The sequence below is a fragment of the Triplophysa rosa genome, linkage group LG11 (genome assembly GCF_024868665.1).
Source record: "Triplophysa rosa linkage group LG11, Trosa_1v2, whole genome shotgun sequence".
In the NCBI taxonomy this organism is placed as follows: domain Eukaryota; kingdom Metazoa; phylum Chordata; class Actinopteri; order Cypriniformes; family Nemacheilidae; genus Triplophysa; species Triplophysa rosa.
In genome coordinates, this window is record NC_079900.1 from 16039360 (window position 1) to 16059584 (window position 20225).

The window sequence follows — 20225 nt, forward strand, 5'->3', positions numbered from 1 at the left end:
AATCAGAGGAGTTCCCTTATGTCTTGGCACCATAAGATGGATATAGAGGAATTGATTTTAAACGTAACATCATTTACTTTGGTATTGAATACACTTTTGTCCGGTCAGAAAATACTATAATAAAAAGTTAACATATAGCCTAATTTTAAACCTTTAATTTCTGTGTTCTTTTCAGTGGCAGTGCAACACATGACGGAACTTTTGATAAAACGAGAAATGATCATACCAGTGAGCGTAACGGGGAAAAACAGACACCAATACGCGCATGTTTTGAGCATGTCTAAGGATATTAAGTCTTCATAGCAATGACAAAAAGTATCACATCTAAAGTGATGCGGTCCAAAAGCCGTTGTGAATCCATGTTTCAGAGGAAGCGTCACGTGCTCGCGCTCCTGCTCACTAGAAGTTTGGCGTGTCACATCAAGGGAGAATCCCGAGCAACATAGATGCGCCAAACCCTTTTTGCAGTTTTTTCCTTGGATAATGGCTTTTCCTGGTTCGCGTTTGAGAGGTTCTGACATGTTTTGGAATATATCACAGAAAAGCTTTTAATTCTGGAGAAAATTAAAGGACTTGCGCATCGCAAAGGGATAGAAACTGCATCTGAAAGAAACAAATGGATCTCAGCGAGTATCAGTGTCTTACCAGAACGGATTTTTCCGCGGTACACTGAAAGTAAAGGAGATGCTTATGGGAACCTCCAATTCCTTATCTATAAGGTAACTTATTTATTTTCGCCTAAGTTGTGATTAAAATACATTTTTGTCACAGCGCGCTTTTTGTGTGGAAAAATAATAGCTAATACTGCACACTCTTAAGACCATTGTTCACGGCAGGTTTGCGCAAATTTTCTTTAGCTAGAAATAATCTTTAAACTGTTTATTAAACGCAACTTCACCTTATATTCACTTTTTTTTAATACAATTGAGATAAATCTATTAAATACGTTTGACAAGCGCTCATCTTTTCACAAAGCCTCGACAAAACGCCTAATTTTCAACAATACATCCATCCACCCTCTGTTATTCTTATTTTTTAAACGTAGGATACCATTGTCAGGCGCTTTATCATGACTGATGGCGAGGGGAGAGAACACTTTCATTACTTGGAGAGAGACGAGGTAAGAGTTCCCATCTCAGCCCTGTACCGGGCGCCTGGTCACGGTGAAGAGATCGGCGATGAGGAGGAAAAAAGCAGCACATGGATCCCCGTACATGAGAGCTCTCAGGGACAGGGGTCCGGGGCCCGGGACCCCACTCCGGATTTGGTCTCTGATGAGGAGGAGCAGCCTCCCTATCCAGCGCTCGCGCCCGTGGTGTTCTTCTGCATCAAACAGACCACTCGTCCACGGAGCTGGTGTCTAAGGATGGTTTGCAACCCATATCCTTTGCACAGTCCTTGCTTTTTTTGCTTTAAGGATTCAGTTTCAAGGGGTTTTAGCTATGCTGACGACCATGGCTTTAATCACAAAAATCATAATCATATATAAATTTAAACCTACAGTAGCCTGACAAAGGTTGCAAAATACACATTTTGGCCTCTCTAAGGTTTATTAACAAGCATCAAAGACCTCTCAGACTTCATTATTTTTTTCAGAAGCTGACATAATACTTCAGTGTCAATTAAAATCTGTAGGTGTATGCTGAATGGATGGCTGGTTGCCGTGGCAGCAGGCTGCTTCCTGCATGTATTTTGACAGGAAACTTCAACAAATAAGAGCTGATCTCCTTCTCCCAATGGTGTAAGCTTCCCAAAGACGCGTCCTCTTGGCAGTGTTGCAATTAAGAGCACTACTTTATAAATAGCTTCATTAGCTGTAGGGGGCGGCTGCAGATCTCTGCTCAGTGTCTTCAGAAGTAAAACACAGCAATGCAATGCAGCCTGGCACTTTGTAGATATTACTGTATGATCTAGATGGAGATAAGATTAAACAGCATGCTTATGATTCGTAGATCTTTTTGATGAAGTGGCCTTGGTAGCCTCATTTAGTATGTGTTGCAGTTTCCTCCATTTTATGCCTTATGTTGGTTAGCCATCAGGCAAATTGCGCTTTGTGAAATGGTATTTTATTTGGGTTGTTAGGTTTAAATATACATGCGTAATGGCCCCAGTGTTGTTTGGGGTGTGCATATCATTAACTTTTGATTGACGGCTGCATAATGAATGTGCTTGGACACTCTTTGGAGATGGGAAACCTCACTGCAGTACGTATCGTTTGACATGTACTTACTTTAATGTGCAATTTACATTTCTGTAAAGTCTTCTTCATGCGAGTCTTCACATGTGTGGCACTTTCAGCATACAGTATATTGGCAGCATATATTGCTCAATTGTCTCTTGCTATCATTATCATAATCACCACGAGGATCTATGCACTGTGCAGTTCTGTGGAACACATTAGAGAAATGGCCAGATGCATCATTCTGCTGATTATTTAGATGAATTTCTTGAACAACCAAAATTGAAATGTTGAAAGCATCAGCCATTTCTTACTCGCCATCAAAGCAGGAAGAGAAAATTGAAATTTTAAAACGGCTAGTTATTCATTTGATAAATATTTATAATATACGGTCATTTACATTTTATCCTACCTCTCATTCTCTCTGCTATTTAAAATTGAACAAGTCTGATATGGCATGCATTAAAACAAGATTATCAGTTTTGTAAAATAAAAAATTCTAACACACACGTTTATCAGACGAAAGGATGTATCATCTTTATTTTGATTAGTCACATGAGCTTTCAAGCACGTGTTGCAAGGCCATAACACTTGTTTACTGAGGTGATGATTAATTGGCACTATGACGTATTGTAGCTATCAATGGCTAAACTACGATTGTGTGTGTGTGTTTGTTTATTTGTCATGTCGCTTTAGGAAAAGCTGCCAACTGATTTCCTATAAATCGCTTAGAAGATGCATTAATTAAACATGACCCATACTATTATTATTATTTACAAACAAATGACTGCCTTTAACTTTAATCCAGCATAGGTCACTTTCTTTTGTACTTAAAGGGATAGTTCACCCAAAAATGACAATTCTGTCATAATTTCCCCACCTCTTGTCATTTCAAACCTGTATGATTTATTTCTTCTGCAGAACACAATAGAATATAGTTTGAAGAATGTTGGTAATCAAACAACGGTGATCCCTATTGACTTGCATTGGTTGTGTGTCTATACAGTAAAAGTGAATGGGTATCGCTGTTGTTCGGTTACCAACATTCTTCAAAATATCTTCGTAAATGTTCGCCGCAAGGAAGAAAGTCATACAGGCTTGAAATGACACGAGGGTGAGTCAATGATGACAGAATTGTCATTTTTGGGTAAACTATCACACATCAACATTTTTTATTGGGTGAGAAGGAAAGACTTTTATCGTTTTATTCACACATCAAATGTTTGCAGTTGCAATCTGTATTGCAAGAGCAGTTCTTCTAATTTTGTATCTGTAGAACAGAGAGGTTAGAGGAGGCACGGGAAAATGGATGTGAATTTTGCTCCTGATCTTATGTGCAATGCTCACGTTGGAGCACCATGAGAGGTTCCCGTAGAGATGTACACCTGGACCAATGTGTGTGTGCGCTGACTTTACCTGTCACGAAGGGGAAGGTCTTTAGTAAAGATGGTAATATTTTTGGAAAGAGGTAGAGTTTGGAATTACGCATCTTAGCGCAGCTTCCGTGCTTATGTGGAAATATAAATGTTATGGAGAGAGTTAATATTGTTGTGATTTAAATAATCCCAGAATTTACTCAAAACCACACGTGGTGCAAATTACCAATGCAACAAAACTGTGTCTGTTAAATTTATTATGTGAAAAAGCAAACAGCTGTCGTGAAACAGGTCTTAGCTGCGTTCAGCGCACCTTCTAACCATTAAATGGAGGCATGTGTTTACAGTGTGGATCATTCGGTTTACGGCGAGGCTTGGCACTGTGGGATAGGTCATGGGTTGTGCATCGCACAGAAACAAAGCAAGTCTGCGCTGGCAGTCTGCTCTGCGATGCAGAGAACGGGTGAGAGACAGACAGAGAGATTGCGGACTCTCAGCATATTCTTATTTTTGAAATCCCACACAGGGCATTACACAGACACACAAATGCATGTGGCTTCATTTTTGTATGACACGAACAAGTCATAGGTCCACCTCTGATGTATGCATTACATCTCCATTGTTTTTAATGGATTTATTCAGAGCAGAGGTTTGGAGATAGTGTGTCAGCGGTTGAACACGCTTCCATGAGGATGTTGTATTACCAGATGTACGCTGTAATCATTTCAAAGGACATTTAACGCTCCAGCCTAAAACTTCCGAAATGATAGGATGATTGTTGTCTTCGGTATTTTCATGTATTGTAACTTATTTAATGTAATATAATACAATAATGACATTTTCTATGATCATTGGAATAATAACTTTGGAAGAAATCCTTAGAGATTGACAATTAAATGTTTTGGTGGTACAAAATACATTAGTCTACAAAATCATTTCCTATATGAGACTGCAGAAAAGAGCTGATAATAGAATAGAAGTGCTTGGGAAGTCTAAGTTTAGCTATAGGAATGAATGCAGATATTCGGCTGAATGATTCATTGGTCTGGGGCATATGGAGAGAAAGGAGTCAGTCACAGCCAAAGCACACTGATTAGAGAAATGTTTGAGGATTAATTTCAGTTCAGCTGGATTTCTGTATATCCTCAGGCCTGCAGCTCACAGAGTGTTTAAGGCAATGACGTGGAACTAACAAGGCCTGTACAAATCTCCATCTTATCTGCTGTCATCCTCCTGCTATTTTATGACTTCAGATACACAAGAATGACAAAGGCACTGCAGCTTTACGTCTTTAAAGGACAGGCGTGTATATGTGAAACTAATTTATGAGCTGTTTTGAATCTGCGGCACACAAGCTTCACGGGTAAAGTTGCGACTGTAAATGTTGATGTGTGTTTAAACTGTCGTACTGATCCTCAGGGGTGGTAAAAGCTCTGGCTGGCATTTTTATGGCGCTCGGTGCCCGTGTTGGATAGTGATAATGCGTCTCAAGTTTTATAGAAAATTTCTATTCAAGGCAAAATCCCCGACAGATATGATTTGGATTTGTGGTTTAGACTTACAGCAGGTGGCAGCCTGTGCCCCAAAACAAACTGTTTTTTATTGTTGGGGTCAAGATGGACAATGTTTTTATCTTTAGACTGCTGGGAAAATGCTGCCTGTTAGAATATCAGTCAATCCTCAGTGATTTAGAGTGACTTCTTTATTGACAGAGACATTTACTGTGTAGGGAAAAGTGTATCTTAGCAACAGTTTTTCAAATTGATTCTTGTGCAGGTTTTTTTCATCTTACCAAAGTCATTCTTGCAGACTCTGAAAACACATTTAGGTTTTGCTTTGAATGTTGCGGTTTTATGAAATGCATTCACGTGAGGGGTCTAAAAGTCTGAGAACACATGTGATACTACTTGTATTAACATTCTTTTCTATTTTTGATCAATTAAATACGTATGTATTTATGTATATTGTTTGCACATCAACTTGATTGAAAAGTAAAAAACAGATTTTTAGTTTACACAATTTACAACTAACAATTTAGTTTAATAGACAGAATAGACTTGAACACAAGCTCAGAGCATTGTTTGTACAAGACAATTTGATGCAAAAAAATCTGTACACAAAAAGTTAACATAAGGTATTGTTCACCTTCAAAATGAAAAGTCTGTCATTATTGACATGCCCTCTTGTCATTTCAAACTTGAATGACTGCAGAACACAAAAGAAGATATTTTTAAACATTTGGTAACAGAGAAAACCGTTGGTCCCCATTGACTTGCATTGGTTTTGTGTCCATACAATAGAAGTCAATGGGGACCAAAGCTTTTTGGTTATCAACATTTTTCAAAATATCTTCATTTGTGTTTTGCAGAAGAAAGAAAATCTAACATGTTTAAAATGACAACAGGGTGAGTAAATGATGACAGAATTTGTATTCCTGTGACAAATTTACTCATGTAAACAGTGTACAATCCTAAAGATTTTTCTTCATTTTGTGTCGTATCTTGGTTTAATCCCTTGTGTACCTTATACAGTATGTGTTGTCAAACTTTTAGACCCCCATACGTTCAACAAGTCCCCTAACACCGCACAGTCGTTTGACTCAAAACAGTCTTTGCTCATTCACCCAACAGCGTCCAATTCATATCCCACAGTCTCCGAGGTGTTGTTGATCTCAGCGGTTATTGATTTGGTCATGTAAGATGTGGTGCTATAGACTCGTGTGATTTATTCTCAACTGATGGTTTTAAACAAAATACAGAGGAGCAAAGGGCATAATAGAGGGTATGGACGTGTCATCACTTTACCACGTGAACACCATGTGAGCATGCCGGAGCGCGCACCCGTGAGTGGCAAAACACTTACAATTACATGTCAGTGTCCAGGAACACCTGATTCCTTTGTAAATTGTAGAGAAGTCGTAAGGATCACCGTCGAGTCCAGCTCCTTGTTAGTTCAGCAAATAATTGCATGTTTTAGTCCCGGATTCTTTGCTTCTCCTATTCTTCTCAGCTATTTTGCTGGGAGTTTTGCCACCCAGGGGAGCGTGTCCCAGGGCGTGTCCTGTCATGTTCACGTGGGAATGTGATGTCAATGCATACCCTCTATTGAAAAAAATAAGTGGCCATCGATTTCGAGGGCTGCCGTGGACGAATCCCTCTGGCAAACCTCAAATCCACCTGGCTCTGTGAAGTGTTTATGTGAGGTGAGAACAGAAAGGATGGTATTTGAGTGGCTGGTGGGAGGCAGCTGTTTAGGTCACAATGAAGCTCCCCGGAGAGTGGCAGCCAGCTGGGAACCGCTGCATTTAAGAGACGGATATTTTTATGCAAAGGCATGGGAAAAAAATTCCCATCTGTGAAAATGGAAAGCAAACCAAAGCATCTTTTGCGTGTTCTCAGTAGCACTTCAACATTGTCGTCTGAGAGGCTGTATCTGTATTTTGGTCGCTATTGCTGTTTATGTTGTCAGCCGTGACAAGAGCCACTACAGAAGCATCAGCTCCCAAATCCCGGCGTGCTGTTTAGCTCGCCTACCCCCTGATGGAGATGTTTCACTATTGTGTTGATTCAGCTGCCTTCTCGCACTTTGTGATTTTAGACCACAAACACACACACAAATGACAGTGTGCTAAAAGCTGAGGATCAGGTGTTGATACAGGTCTGAAATGTTGCATTGAGAATGACAGTCAGACACGGTCACAGGAGGCCAGGGCTTCTGAACGGTTTTCTGTGTCACGTTCAGCAGATGTTAAATGCACTCATTCTTAAAGTTCTGACTGGCTTGAGGTGGTTAAATTTTGATCTGGGTTAGATTTGCTGTCACATTTTTTAGCCATCTTTGTTTGTTTTTGAATTTCTGCCTGGATAATGGAGAGTGCCTTCTTTTATTTAGCAAGATATCTCATAAATGATCTTGGCTTCGCAAACATGACGTGAACTTGAGTCTTCTCGTGTCAAGCTTACGAAAACTAGATGAAATTTTAAAGATGCCTCTGTGTGTTTTCAAGTCAGGGGAATTTTATTGTGCGCCAGAAAATCCACTGCCAGAGATACTGTATGTGAGTTCAAAGAGGCAAATGTAAAAAAAGACCCATGCTGATGAAATATCTGTACATCTGATGTCATTTATACCGGAATTAAATGATTAACCATTACTGCGTCGCTTATATGGAATAATAGTTTGCGTGGGTGCTCATTCAACCTGTCTTATTCAAGTACATCCTTTAGGGGGGTTAGAAATTCAAATGTGATTCCTTGTGACAGAAAACATTTTTGTCTCAATACATCACATCACAATTTTTGTTTTGGCTTGCCTATATTATATAAGACCCAGTGATTTCATGGTCAGATATGATGACAAACAATAAATGTTCTTTGTCGGGCGCTGTTCCACACCTTTCACACCTGCCTCTACCAGTCCCGCTGTTTTATGTGAGCTAAAGCTCCTGCTCAGCTGTCAATCATATGAGTTCGTGCTCTGCATTCTCTGTGTGCGATGAAAGCAGAAACTGATGAATAAATAAAAACCGCATCGCAAAACCCAGTGCTAAAGGCAAGGTCTTTGTCCGCCACACTGAGGTTGTCATGGCAATGTGGACCATCAGTTTATATTGGGCTTATTATAAAGCATGTTTTCTGCACAGCAGTGAATTGTGCTGCATGACAGCAAAACTGCATTAGTTCCACATTTAGATTTCATTTAAAATGAAACGTTGACAAAAAACTGACAAGTGAGATCAGAGGCCTCATACTACAGTTAAAACTTTGTGTTTCTGTGTATTCTGTAGCTTTATAAAAGGTGTGTGCATGGAGAGGGGTGTAAGGGGCCGCACTTTGGACTCTCACTGCATTATAGTACGAGGGGATTTCTCGGAGGAGAAGCACTTACTAGGTACTACCTGGTTGCCTGGCAACAGACGAGCTCATGCCTCACACCTCAGGAGAAAGTACAGCACCCCTTCATCCCAAAAGCATGGGCTTTGCTGAGTCAATATCATAAATTATTAATGATATGGGATATGAGATGGTGTTGAGATGGGGGTAATGGGGGATTGGGCTGGGAAATGGAAAATGAAAATTCCATTTGGAGCAGTTTTATTCCCGTCGATTTCTCCTGTGGTTTTTTGTGCCGCGGGAGAAACAATAAATTGTGGCAGACTCTTCAAATCTGAAATCCTTGGGGGTCAAAAGAAAGTGTGTAAGTGTGTAATATCAGTTTTTGTGATAATATGATGAATATGTCTGTCAGAGGTGGGTATATAGTCACACTGTCTGATGTGCTGTTGGTGTGGCCTTGTGGTTAGAGATCTGGGATAATAACTGAAAGGTTGTACCTCAAATGTTGCTTTAGTGTAGTAGATCTCAACCTTTTAAAATTATTTTGAAGGCTCCCCCAATTTCCACCAAATGAAACATTCTAGAGCTTGGCATGACAAAATAAAATGTGATTTTCTCATTAAAATAACCAAACGTCAAAAAATATATTTACTGTTACTTGTTTTAGCTTATTTTAGTGCTTGTTCTCTTGATGCCCCCTTGGAAGTTTATTGAGGCTCCCAGTGTGAAACATACTTTATAAACGGTCAGTTCTGGTCCTTGATTCTGATTGGTTGAGCCGAGTTCTAAGCCGTTATAAAATATAATTTATAACTGATTTATAACTGCTGACCACATTACATACCCTAAATATCACTTTATTTACTTTATTTTATGATACCTTGCTACACACATGAAATAAGCGTTTTATAAAAGCAATAAGTCCTGCGAAGCAGTGGGTTACAAGTGCATTTTGTAACCGCTAGTTCCCTTTCTGTCGGTCTCTCGACGTTGTGTCGAACCGACAGATGGGGTTCGTCCCTGAGAACCAATCGTTTCCGACTGCTTAGAAAAGGCCAATGAAAATTGGCAAATGAAATTTGCATGCCGGACTCCGCCCCGGACATCCGGGTATAAAAAAGAGACGGCGTGCATCATTCATTCACCTTTTGTTCTTCGGAGCCTTCGGTTATGAAGATCTTCTCTTGCTGCTTAGCAAAAGCTTCACATTGCCGGTTCTACGACGTGGTGCAGCGGACTGTCCCTTCCTGCAGCGACTTCCCCTGGGTGTCTCGGCGGTTCCAGAGGTGTTCGAGCCTTCTGGCGAAGGGTGCGATAGAGTCCGTCCCCTTAGCCGAGATCTCCAAGGGGTTTTACAGCCCTTACTTCATCGTCCCCAAAAAAGGCGGGGGGGTGCGCCCCATCCTAGATCTGCGTACCCTGAACAGACACCTGCACAAGCTGCCGTTCAGGATGCTCACGCAGAAGCGCATCCCGGCATCCGTCAGATGTCAGGATTGGTTCATGGCAATCGACCTGAAGGACGCGTACTTTCATGTCTCGATTCTCCCTCGTCATCGCCCGTTCCTACGGTTCGCTTTCGAGGGTCTGTCTCTGTCTCCACGAGTCTTTTCGAAGATCGTGGAGGCCGCCCTCTCTCCCCTCAGGGAGAGAGGTGTGCGGGTACTCAACTATCTCGACGACTGGCTTATCTTGGCTCACTCGCAAGATCTGTTGTGTGCACACAGGGACCTAGTGCTCTGGCACCTAGATCGATTGGGACTACAGGTCAACCGAGAGAAGAGCATGCTCTCCCCTGTGCAGAGCATCCTCTATCTTGGTATGGAACTCAACTCTGTCACCATGACAGCGCGACTGTCCGCAGTACGCGCCCAGTCGGTGTTGAACTGCCTGGATCATTTCACGCAGTCGGCGGTTCCCCTGAAACTATTTCAGAGGCTCCTGGGACACATGGCATCCTCGGCGGCGGTGATACCCCTCAGGTTGATGCACATGAGGCCGCTTCAACACTGGCTCCTGAGTCGAGTTCCTTGGGGAGCGTGGCACACCGGCAGCAGGCAGATGGTGATTACGCCTCACTGCCGACACACCCTAACCCCATGGTCTTCCATGGCCTTCCTTCGGGCAGGGGTACCCCTAGGGCAGGTTACGAGGCATGTCGTGGTGACAACAGACACCTCCCTGCAGGGTTGGGGTGCAGTGTGCAACGGGCACGCAGTGTCGGGGCTTTGGACGGGCCCCCGCCTGCGCTGGCATATCAATTGCCTAGAGTTGTGGGCTGTGCTACTTGCACAGGGCAAGCACATGCTGGTCCGGTTGGACAGCACTACTGCAGTAGTGTATATCAAGTGTATATCAATCGTCAGGGAGGCGTTCGCTCACTGCAGTTAACACGACTTACCCGACACCTCCTCCGGTGGAGTCAGCAGGTGATCCGCTCCCTGCGTGCCACGTATATCCCAGGCGACCTGAACCAGACAGCCGACGCGCTCTCTCGTCAGTCTACGCCTCGCGGAGAGTGGCGACTCCACCCCCGCGCAGTCCAGCTCATTTGGGTGCAGTTCGGGCAGGCCCAGGTGGACCTGTTTGACTCCCTCGAAACCACCCATTGCCCGCTTTGGTACTCTCTGACCGAGGGACCCCTCGGCACGGATGCCCTAGCGCACAGCTGGCCGTGGGACAAGCGGAAGTATGCCTTCCCCCCAGTGAGCCTCATTGCACAGACCCTGTGCAAGGTCAGGGAAGAGGAGCATCAAGTGTTACTCGTTGCGCCACACTGGCCGACCGGACTTGGTTCTCGGAGCTAATGCTCTTGACGACAGCTCCCCCCTGGCCGATTCCCCTGGCGAAGGACCTGCTTTCCCAGGGGAAGGGCACGTTATGGCATCCCAGGCCAGACCTCTGGAACCTCCATGTCTGGCCCCTGGACGGGACGAGGAGATCCTGAGTGGTCTGCCCCCGGCGGTGGTAGCTACCATTTCTCAGGCTAGGGCACCTGCCACTAGGTGACTGTACGCCTACAAGTTGCGCCTCTTCTCGACCTGGTGTGCTTCTCGAGGAGAAGACCCACGGAGTTGTGCGATCGGGTCCGTGCTGTCCTTCCTACAAGAGAGACTCGAGACTAACCTCTCCCCCTCCACACTGAAAGTGTATGTAGCCGCCATTGCTGCTCATCTACTCAGTTGCTGGGAAGTCTCTAGGGCAGCACGACCTGGTCATTAGATTCCTAAGGGGTGCGAGGAGGCGTAACCCGCCTCGTCCGCACTCCATACCCTCTTGGGACCTGGATGTAGCCCTGTCAGGTCTCGCCAGGCCCCCCTTCGAGCCCCTAGGGGATGCCTCTCTTCCTCATCTTACGATGAAGATGGTTCTCCTTTTGGCGCTCGCCTCCATCAAGAGGGTAGGGGATCTACAGGCTTTCTCCGTGTCCCCTGACTGCCTAGAATTCGGACCCAGGGATTCTCACGTTATCCTGAGACCTCGGCCCGGCTACGTGCCCAAGGTTCCCACCGCTCCCTTTCGGGACCAGGTGGTGAACTTACAGGCGCTCCCCACTGGGGAGGAAGACCCAACCCCGTCCGTGTTGTGTCCAGTACGCGCGCTGCGCCTCTACTTAGACCGCACACAGAGTTTCAGGAGCTCGGATCAGCTCTTTGTCTGTTTCGGAGGTCAGCAACAGGGGAGAGCTGTCTCCAAGCAGAGGTTGGCCCACTGGATTGTGGACGCTGTCAAGGCAGCTTACCAATCCCTAAATCGCCCGTGCCCCCTAGGAGTGAGGGCCCACTCCACCCGGGGTGTTGCCTCCTCTTGGGCCTTGGCACGGGGGGCCTCTCTCGCAGACATTTGCAGAGCTGCGGGTTGGGCTACACCCAACACCTTCGCGAGGTTTTACAACCTCCGCGTAGAGCCGGTGTCAGCCCGCGTCCTGCATGGCCACATGTAGGACCGGCAACTGGTAGGGTGTACGCCTGTTCGGTTCTTTTCCCCCTCTCTCGAGTGGGTCAGTATACCGTTTCAGCCTCCATTCTTTCCCCACTGGGCGAAGAACAGGCACTCCATCCATCACTAAGCAAGCACCCCCTGGGGCGGGCTGGGCAGAGCAGCCCTGCCCCTTAGGCCGGGTATCACCTGAGTTATTCGCAGCATAGCTCTAACCGGACCTAGTGCTACCAGACGTTGCAACTCCCCAGTAGGGCGGTTCCGTCTGATGTATCCTCATGCTGGTTCCCACCTTGGTAACCCATGACCTCCCCAGGTGGACCTCCACCTCGCGGTTTTCTCTTCAGCCGCACTTTCTTCCCATGAGTTCTTCCCCATCGGTGAGACCATGTTGGTATCTCCACTATTCTCCTCCCTGCGGTAGGAAGTGGTCTCTGTAGCGCATCCCCCACTTGAGGAAGTAGCGCTTACCCAGTGCCTTACGGTTCCGGGCGGCTTCTCGCTGTTAGAGAAACAAGGCCGCCGCCTGTGAGGCCGAAGGTAGGGGCCTTCCCACCTTTCAAGAAAGCTCTGGGACCCCCTACCTACCCACTGGTAGGTTACAATTTCGCGGTAGCGCTCACGGCTGACACGCCCAGGCCAGTCACCGTCGCTTCGTTGAGATTGTGACAGGGCACAGTGTTATGGCGTTTTCCATTGGAACCCCATCTGTCGGTTCGACACAACGTCGAGAGACCGACAGAAAGGGAACGTCTCGGTTACGTTTGTAACCTCGGTTCCCTGATGGAGGGAACGAGACGTTGTGTCCTCTTGCCACAACACGTGCTGTCCTCTGCAGCAGTCGTGAGAGGTCTCAGGCTCCTCAGAACTAAGGTGAATGAATGAGGCATGTCCGGGGCGGAGTCCGGCATGCAAATTTCATTTGCCAATTTTCATTGGCCTTTTCTAAGCAGTCGGAAACGATTGGTTCTCAGGGACGAACCCCATCTGTCGGTTCGACACAACGTCTCGTTCCCTCCATCAGGGAACCGAGGTTACAAACGTAACCGAGACGTTATAAAATGCACTGTAACCCACTGCTTCTTGGGCTTATTGCTTTAGTATTTGACTATGCAAATAATTCACCCTGCTTCACTGAAATCAGTCAAATATTCAGCTTCTTAAAGGGATAGTTCACCCCAAAATGACAATTCTGTCATCATTTACTCACCCTCTTGTCATTTCAAACATGTATGACTTGCTTTGTTCTGCAGAACACAAAGAAGATATTTTGAAGAATGTTGGTAACCGAACATGTTGTACGAACACAAAACCAATGCAAGTCAATGGGTACCGCCGTTGTTACCAGCATTCTTTAAAATATCTTCTTTTGTGTTGTGCAGAACAAAGAAAGCCATACATGTTTGAAATGACAAGAGGGTGATGACAGGTTTTTCATTTTTGGGTGAACCATCACTAGCATTTTTGATCAGAATTCTAGGTAGTTTGGCTTACCTGATGTGAAAACTAAGTACACCAGCTTCCCCACAGAGAGACTTGTGACTTTTGTTACTCCATGGTGTTTAAGTTGCCATTTAAAAGTGCATAAGCTAATGTCAATGATGAAAAAACTGTTAATACTCATTACCCTTCTCAGTAGGCCAGATGGAGGTTTATTATTACTGTATGAAAGCGCTTGCATTCGGCAGCTCGATCCGCCATGTTGCACTCGTATAAAAGCTTTTGAAACGGCCTAAAAAGCAACCAGCAATTGTACAGTAAATGGCATATTGTAGCTGAAGTGTCTTCAACTCTTTGCTTTTACATATACAGTATGTTTGACGAGGTAGCGGTTCAGTTGTCTTATCCGTAGAGAAGAGTGCTGATGTATTAGGCAGGGTGAGGTATCGCCAAATTGCCAGATTCCAAACAGCATACATTAGCATATCTGACAGGACACCTACGCACTATGCCCTGATCTTGTTTGTTCCACTTCACAGCCCTGAAGTCAGTCCAGTGCCAACACTTCCTGTGATGACCTCGTGCCGCCCGTTTCTTTGTTTAGCACGGAGAGACAACCTAAGTTAATGATCTGCTATTATATGCAAGGTGGGAGAATATTTCAATCTGCACCTCACAGCCGTGCGTCTGTGCTTGTTATGCTTTGAAGGTGATATCAGAAATGGCTGTGTTTTATTTCAGCATAGATTCTCTCAACATCAGTCACTCTCAATCAGCGCTACGAGTAACACAGGCGGTACTTCAGTGGATTTAAGGGGGTGCTTGGGAAGGTTTCTGATTTTGCTTTTGTTGAACCTATGAAACAGGGAATAGGATTGAAAGTGTCAGAGCTGTTATTACAGTAGGTTTAAATAGCTAAATGTGATTAATCACACATTTTTTTTCCTTTTAAAGGAAAGAATACAAAGTAGTACGGTCAATTGGTGTGGATGGGTCTTATGAGCGATGGATGATATTATGTTTTGATGGTAGTTAAATTCCACCACACAAAGACTGCAAATGACCCCGCTTTTGTTAAATATCTCATCTGGATTTCATTTAGAAATAAATACGTTAGGTTAGGTTTCTATGTGATTACCCCTTTAACTGTCAGAATTGATTTGCGGCATCTTATTAAAGAAGAAAGAAAGCGATTTATCTGTTTTTTCTATTGCAGAATTAATTGAAATTTAGGGGCATCTAGTGGTGAGGTCGCAAATTGCAACCAACGGCTCACTCCACTGCTCCCTTTCGAAGTTCTACGATGGCTGACACAGGGCTTTGATGTTGTCACGTTTTCACTTCTTTACCGGAGGAGATAACATAATTACAAAACGCACTCTGTGGAGCAGTTTGTCCGTTTATGGCTACTGTAGAAACAACATGGTGAATTCCATGTAAGGGGACCCGCAGTGTATGTAGATAGAAATAGCTCATTCTAATGTAATAAAAACATAACGTTTCTTTCTGAAAGGTCTTTATACACCTCTGAAGACATAGTTATGTATATTATATTGCATTTCTGTCAAGAGATCCTCCAAAAAATTACACATTGGACCTTTAATAGTGACTCATGATAATAATGTCCACTTTAATAAATGAATGGTAATGCAAAATAACATTCAGTATCATAATTTTGGTTTGGTGTCAGTGAAAGGTATCCCTGCTCTACATTATTATATCACTTACTTACAGTACAGTACACGTGGATGTTTGTTAGCATGATTATAAGCGATACAAAGGAAATTTCCTGCGAAGACATCTCATGATTCAGCTTTGCAGTGCAAGTAACAAAATGTCCCGTGGCAGTTAGAGCTATTTTAATGCAGCTGTCATATTTGCTCATATTTGAGGGTGTACTCACTGTACCTCCCAGTGCTCCTCCGTGCTATTAGTGGAACTATCTCTGTCTGTTGTCCATCATCTCCACCTGCCATGGGTGGAGACTGAGAGTATGAAGTTGAGGTTAGTTATAAATAGCACTTGTAAGGCCTATTCGTAATTACACAGGTTAATGACATATGGGAGACGCTTTGGAGCCCTGTGATGCGTGAATTTGATGGAGGTTGACTTTGAAGAGTCGCACAGGCTCACAGAGGCCACACAGGTAGCAGATGGACAATCCTCAGTTGGCACCCTTTCTTGATGGCCCTCTTGAGTTATTCACTAGGTTTAGAGCGAGACCACCCGGGGGCTTCAGCGGCTCAATCTGCTTGTTTTGCAGTTGCTCAGCATTAACGCTGTATTTACACAAGGGTGTTTGTTGTTTCTCATCGCGCCCGGCTGGATGTTTGTATGACCGACAGGATTCAATTCCTAATTAGGTAAATTATCAGAGCATGCTACTGTGTTATAAATGTATAATGCTATGGTATTAGAAAATAAATCTTCCTCTAATCTAAATGCCACATTCCTTTGTCTGCGCTAAGCATAGTGTTACTGTTTGTAAGCATTCCTCGCCCAAGCACTTTGGCAGCGGCCCATAAGGACTGTCCAAATAGAGCCACCTGTGCCGGCAGACCTACACTCACGCTGCTAAAATGGAACGGTAACATTCCCATGATGCTTTGCACGCATGAAATGTTCACACGGGCTGTAAAATATGACGCGTCCTCATATGCTGTTTGCGATTTAAGATCAATTTAAGATCACCTTATTCACGTTCTTCTCAAGAGTTCTCTCAAAGTTTAGAGAGCATGTCATGCTGGGTTTAGACTTACATAATTGAGAGGAGTCAGCTCAGGGCCAGAGCTCGAAACTTATGAAACTCTATGAGAGAACACAGGAACATTCCCGCTGTGTTTATATCCTGTGAGTTACAGATTGTTAATTTTCGCCATGAAGAATTTCTCTGGTAGGGGCAAGTGTTTATAGATTTGTATTGTCTTACATGGACAGGAGTGAAAACACATTGAAGCGTTAGGTTGTGTGCTGGGAGGTATTTTGAAAGGTAACACAATTAAGATAATGTTTCTTTACACACTTTTGAATGGACTCTTCTCAGTTTGATTACTTTGTAATTGAAACCTTTAAAAATAATGAGATGCTTGAATGATTGATTCATGGTTGCGATGATGGCTGGATACCAGCCCAGAGCCCCTGATAGTAGAGCTGAAGATCTTTGCCCGGACCCGACGTGATCCGACGGTTTTGGTCGGGTTCGGGCTTAATTTCTATCATTTTACATGGGCTCGGGCCGGGCTCGGGCTTGCGCGGTAAATGAGCGGTCATGTGATGCGTTCCGATTAGTGCGAGAAGATGCGAAAATGGATGCTGAGGAGGTGAAACGGAGGCTTGCCTCTGGCGATTACATTTTGGTTGCACCAGCAACTAAAGCAAAGTCTGAGGTGAGGAAAAGTTTTGACCATGTGCATAATGAGAACAATGAGCCAGTGGGATATGTGAGATGTTACGATGTTACAGAGGACTTATTTTATTTCTTTGTTCCAACTTCCAAGTGGCCTATAGCCTACGTCAGTCATTAATAAATTATGTTAAAACATGTATAAATGACTCATTCTTGACAAAAGCTGTGTGCGTGCGCACATTTGAATAGCCTAATGTCGGGCTGTAAACGGGTTCGGCCTTTTAAAAAGCAGTCAATCAAAATGTACTTGTCGGGCTCGGGCCGAATTCTGTCGGGCTCGGACCCTGTCGGGCCTAACTTTTAAGGCCCAATTACAGCTCTACCTGATAGTCCTGGGGCCGGTTGCATAAACTGCTTAGACTTGTCTTAGAAGTTAGTCGTCTCATTTTTTTCTTCAAGACTGGTCATAACTTCTTTAAATCAGTTACATAAAAAGGTAGATTGGGTTTATTGAAATATGAAAAGTAAGACTGATTAGCCCAAACTAATTGCTAGTCAGTGAGACTATTTGTTAAGACTTAGTCTAAGTTTATGCAACTGGGCCCTGGATTGCGGGCTTTATGGATTCTTCTCGGTACTCCTGTCAAGGTATCGCAGCGGACATTCTTCATGGTGAAGAGGAAAAACAGTGTTTGAGGTATTCGTGGAAGGACCCGGCAGATAGATCTGTGTAAAAACAAATGTTTGGATGTTTGGCAGTTGCTGGAGTTTCTCTGTATGATATAAAGGCCAAATGTGTGGAAAAATGATGAAATGGCAAGGGCGAGAATTACATTGCTCCTCAGTAGTTAGGGTATAACGCCGGTGTGAAATAAAAAGTGTATTTATGTTTATTTTTTTACATTTAGTCATTTAGCAGACGCTTTTATCCAAAGCGTCTTATGTTATTTTTGGCCTTCTAGCCGTTTTATTGACAGTTTTAATCCAAGATGAACACTTGCCAATTTTCGTTGGCTTTGTCAAGCAAGCAGCTTAAAAGTTGTATTGACTTTCCACTTAAATAACAGCAAATGTACCATCATAAGTTTATCTAGGATGACTGATGTTTCTACTCCAGAGCTCCACGTGGCAATGCACAAAAAGTCGAAACTTACTCATCTCCTATTTTCTGCAAATCTTGTGGATCTTGCAAATGACCCGCACTGTGTTTCCCAAATATGCAAGAAGAAAACTGTTTTTCTTAAATATTTTTAATATTCTTTCTTCTGTGGAACAGAATTGTGGAATTCTGTGGAATTTTGAGAAATGTTTCAGTGTCCATACAGTGGAAGTCAATAGGGACCCAATGTTGTTCGGTTACCAACATTCTTCAAAATATCTTCTTTTGTTTTTTGCAGAAGGAAGAAAGGCATACAAGTTTAAAAATGACATGATGGTGAGTAAATGATGAAAGAATATTCATTTTTGGGTGAACTATCCCTTTAATACTGGTCAGATTGGTACTACAGCATTGAAGGAGAATCCAGGTTCTAATCTGGGATGACCTGTACTGTATGCAAAGCACTAAACTTGTTCTCTACAGAAAGGAAGCACTTCCTGTCTTGTTTCTGGTGTTAAAGGATTAACATTATTGAGTTTGTGTTGTGAACTCTGCCTTATAAGGTTTGGTAAGTAATGGAACTCAGAAATGACTTTGAGTAAAACGTTGGGATCTGTGATGATGGAAATTCCCTATGGAGACGAGGAAGAATGCTTTTATCCATGTTCGGTCCAAATCACTGTGAGCAGTACTCTGCTTTGTGTCAGCTCCCATATCCCAAAACATCTTTATACACTGCCTCAGTTTAGATATGATTTACAGGGTTGACACTTTGCAGCTTGTAAAGGGATAGTTCACCCAAAAATGAAAATTCTTTCATAATTTACTCACCCTCAATATTTTAAACTTGTATGACTTTCTCTTTTTTCTGCAGAACGCAAAAGAAGATATGAAGAGCTTGGTTCCAAAATGAGATAACTCATTTTCAAAAATCATGTTTTATATTGTTTATTCCGATGAATATCAATCAAACTGAAGTTGTTTTGTTTTGATTAAAGCCATAATACCTCAAAAATGCAATTCACTTGCATTTGTTTTGTGTCCATACAATAGAAGTGAATGGGGCCATTGCTGTTCTGTTACCAACATTCTTCAAAATATCTTCTTTTGTGTTCTGCGGAAGAAAGAAAGAATTCATAAAGGTTTGAAATAGGGATGTAACGATACTTCGTATTACAATATTTCGCAAAGTAAAAATGTTACGATGCGCATCATAGAGAGATGGGGATATTTTACGATATGATGTTTAATTCTATTCATTGAGCGGTCAAGACGCTACATACTCTGCGCCAGCGCGTCACGTGTGCTTATCTCACATATGCGGTAGAGAGAGACGTCTCTGGGAGAAGGGGAAGCACAAGACACAATCTGTGTCTCCACGTGGTTTACAAGGCATCTTATTTTCCTTCACAATCGCCGGTAAAACACATCAAACTTGAAGCGTGACTGCTGGTGATTCACCCCGAAACTCATTACAAAGGCAAGCACAAACGTTTTTATATGCCAATGTTAATTTATCCGCTAATGTCCACTAATGTGAAATGCAACAAAGTAAACCAAAAGAAAGTGAATGTGAAGAAGTGATGAAGTAAGTCGTACTGTACATTAAAAGACTGAATGACATGCTAAAGATCGAACCAAGTATGCGATTTGCATGATTGAAGAAATACAGTTTAATTTGTCTTTTTGAAAGATATTTCTCATTCATTACTGTCTCACGCAAAGACAGTGCAGCTTCAAAGATACGTGAGCCAATGGCGTTTGAGTGTGAGCTCCCTTTACTGAACGAACCAGTCAATTGAGTCAAAATGAGACTGAATGAACTGGTACTTGCCGTTCATGGTCTAATATTTTCTTTGTTGCAATTCTGCGCATCCAGTAGTTACTGAACTTTTCTGTAATGACCTGATTTAATTAAATTCGAAGGTCAAGTAAATTATGTCAAAACAGTATGGAACATTTAATTACAGCAATTAAATTAGTTTAAACAGTTAGATTTTAGTATGCTAAA

General features: G+C 43.2%; 1 protein-coding gene across 2 annotated transcripts in view; it reads left to right on the top strand.

The window, feature by feature from the left end:
• The first annotated feature begins 379 nt into the window (after positions 1-379).
• The window catches only part of cacna1ha (calcium channel, voltage-dependent, T type, alpha 1H subunit a), a 96763-nt gene continuing 76917 nt past the window's right edge, over positions 380-20225 (top strand). Inside the window, exons 1-2 of one of the 2 annotated variants that reach the window (XM_057345017.1) lie at positions 380-719; positions 1046-1379. In XM_057345017.1, the coding sequence (XP_057201000.1) occupies positions 1070-1379 (310 nt within the window). In that variant the 5' untranslated portion in view covers positions 380-719; positions 1046-1069. The remainder of the gene's footprint in view (positions 720-1045; positions 1380-20225) is intronic. The other variant, XM_057345018.1, reaches the window with a different exon arrangement.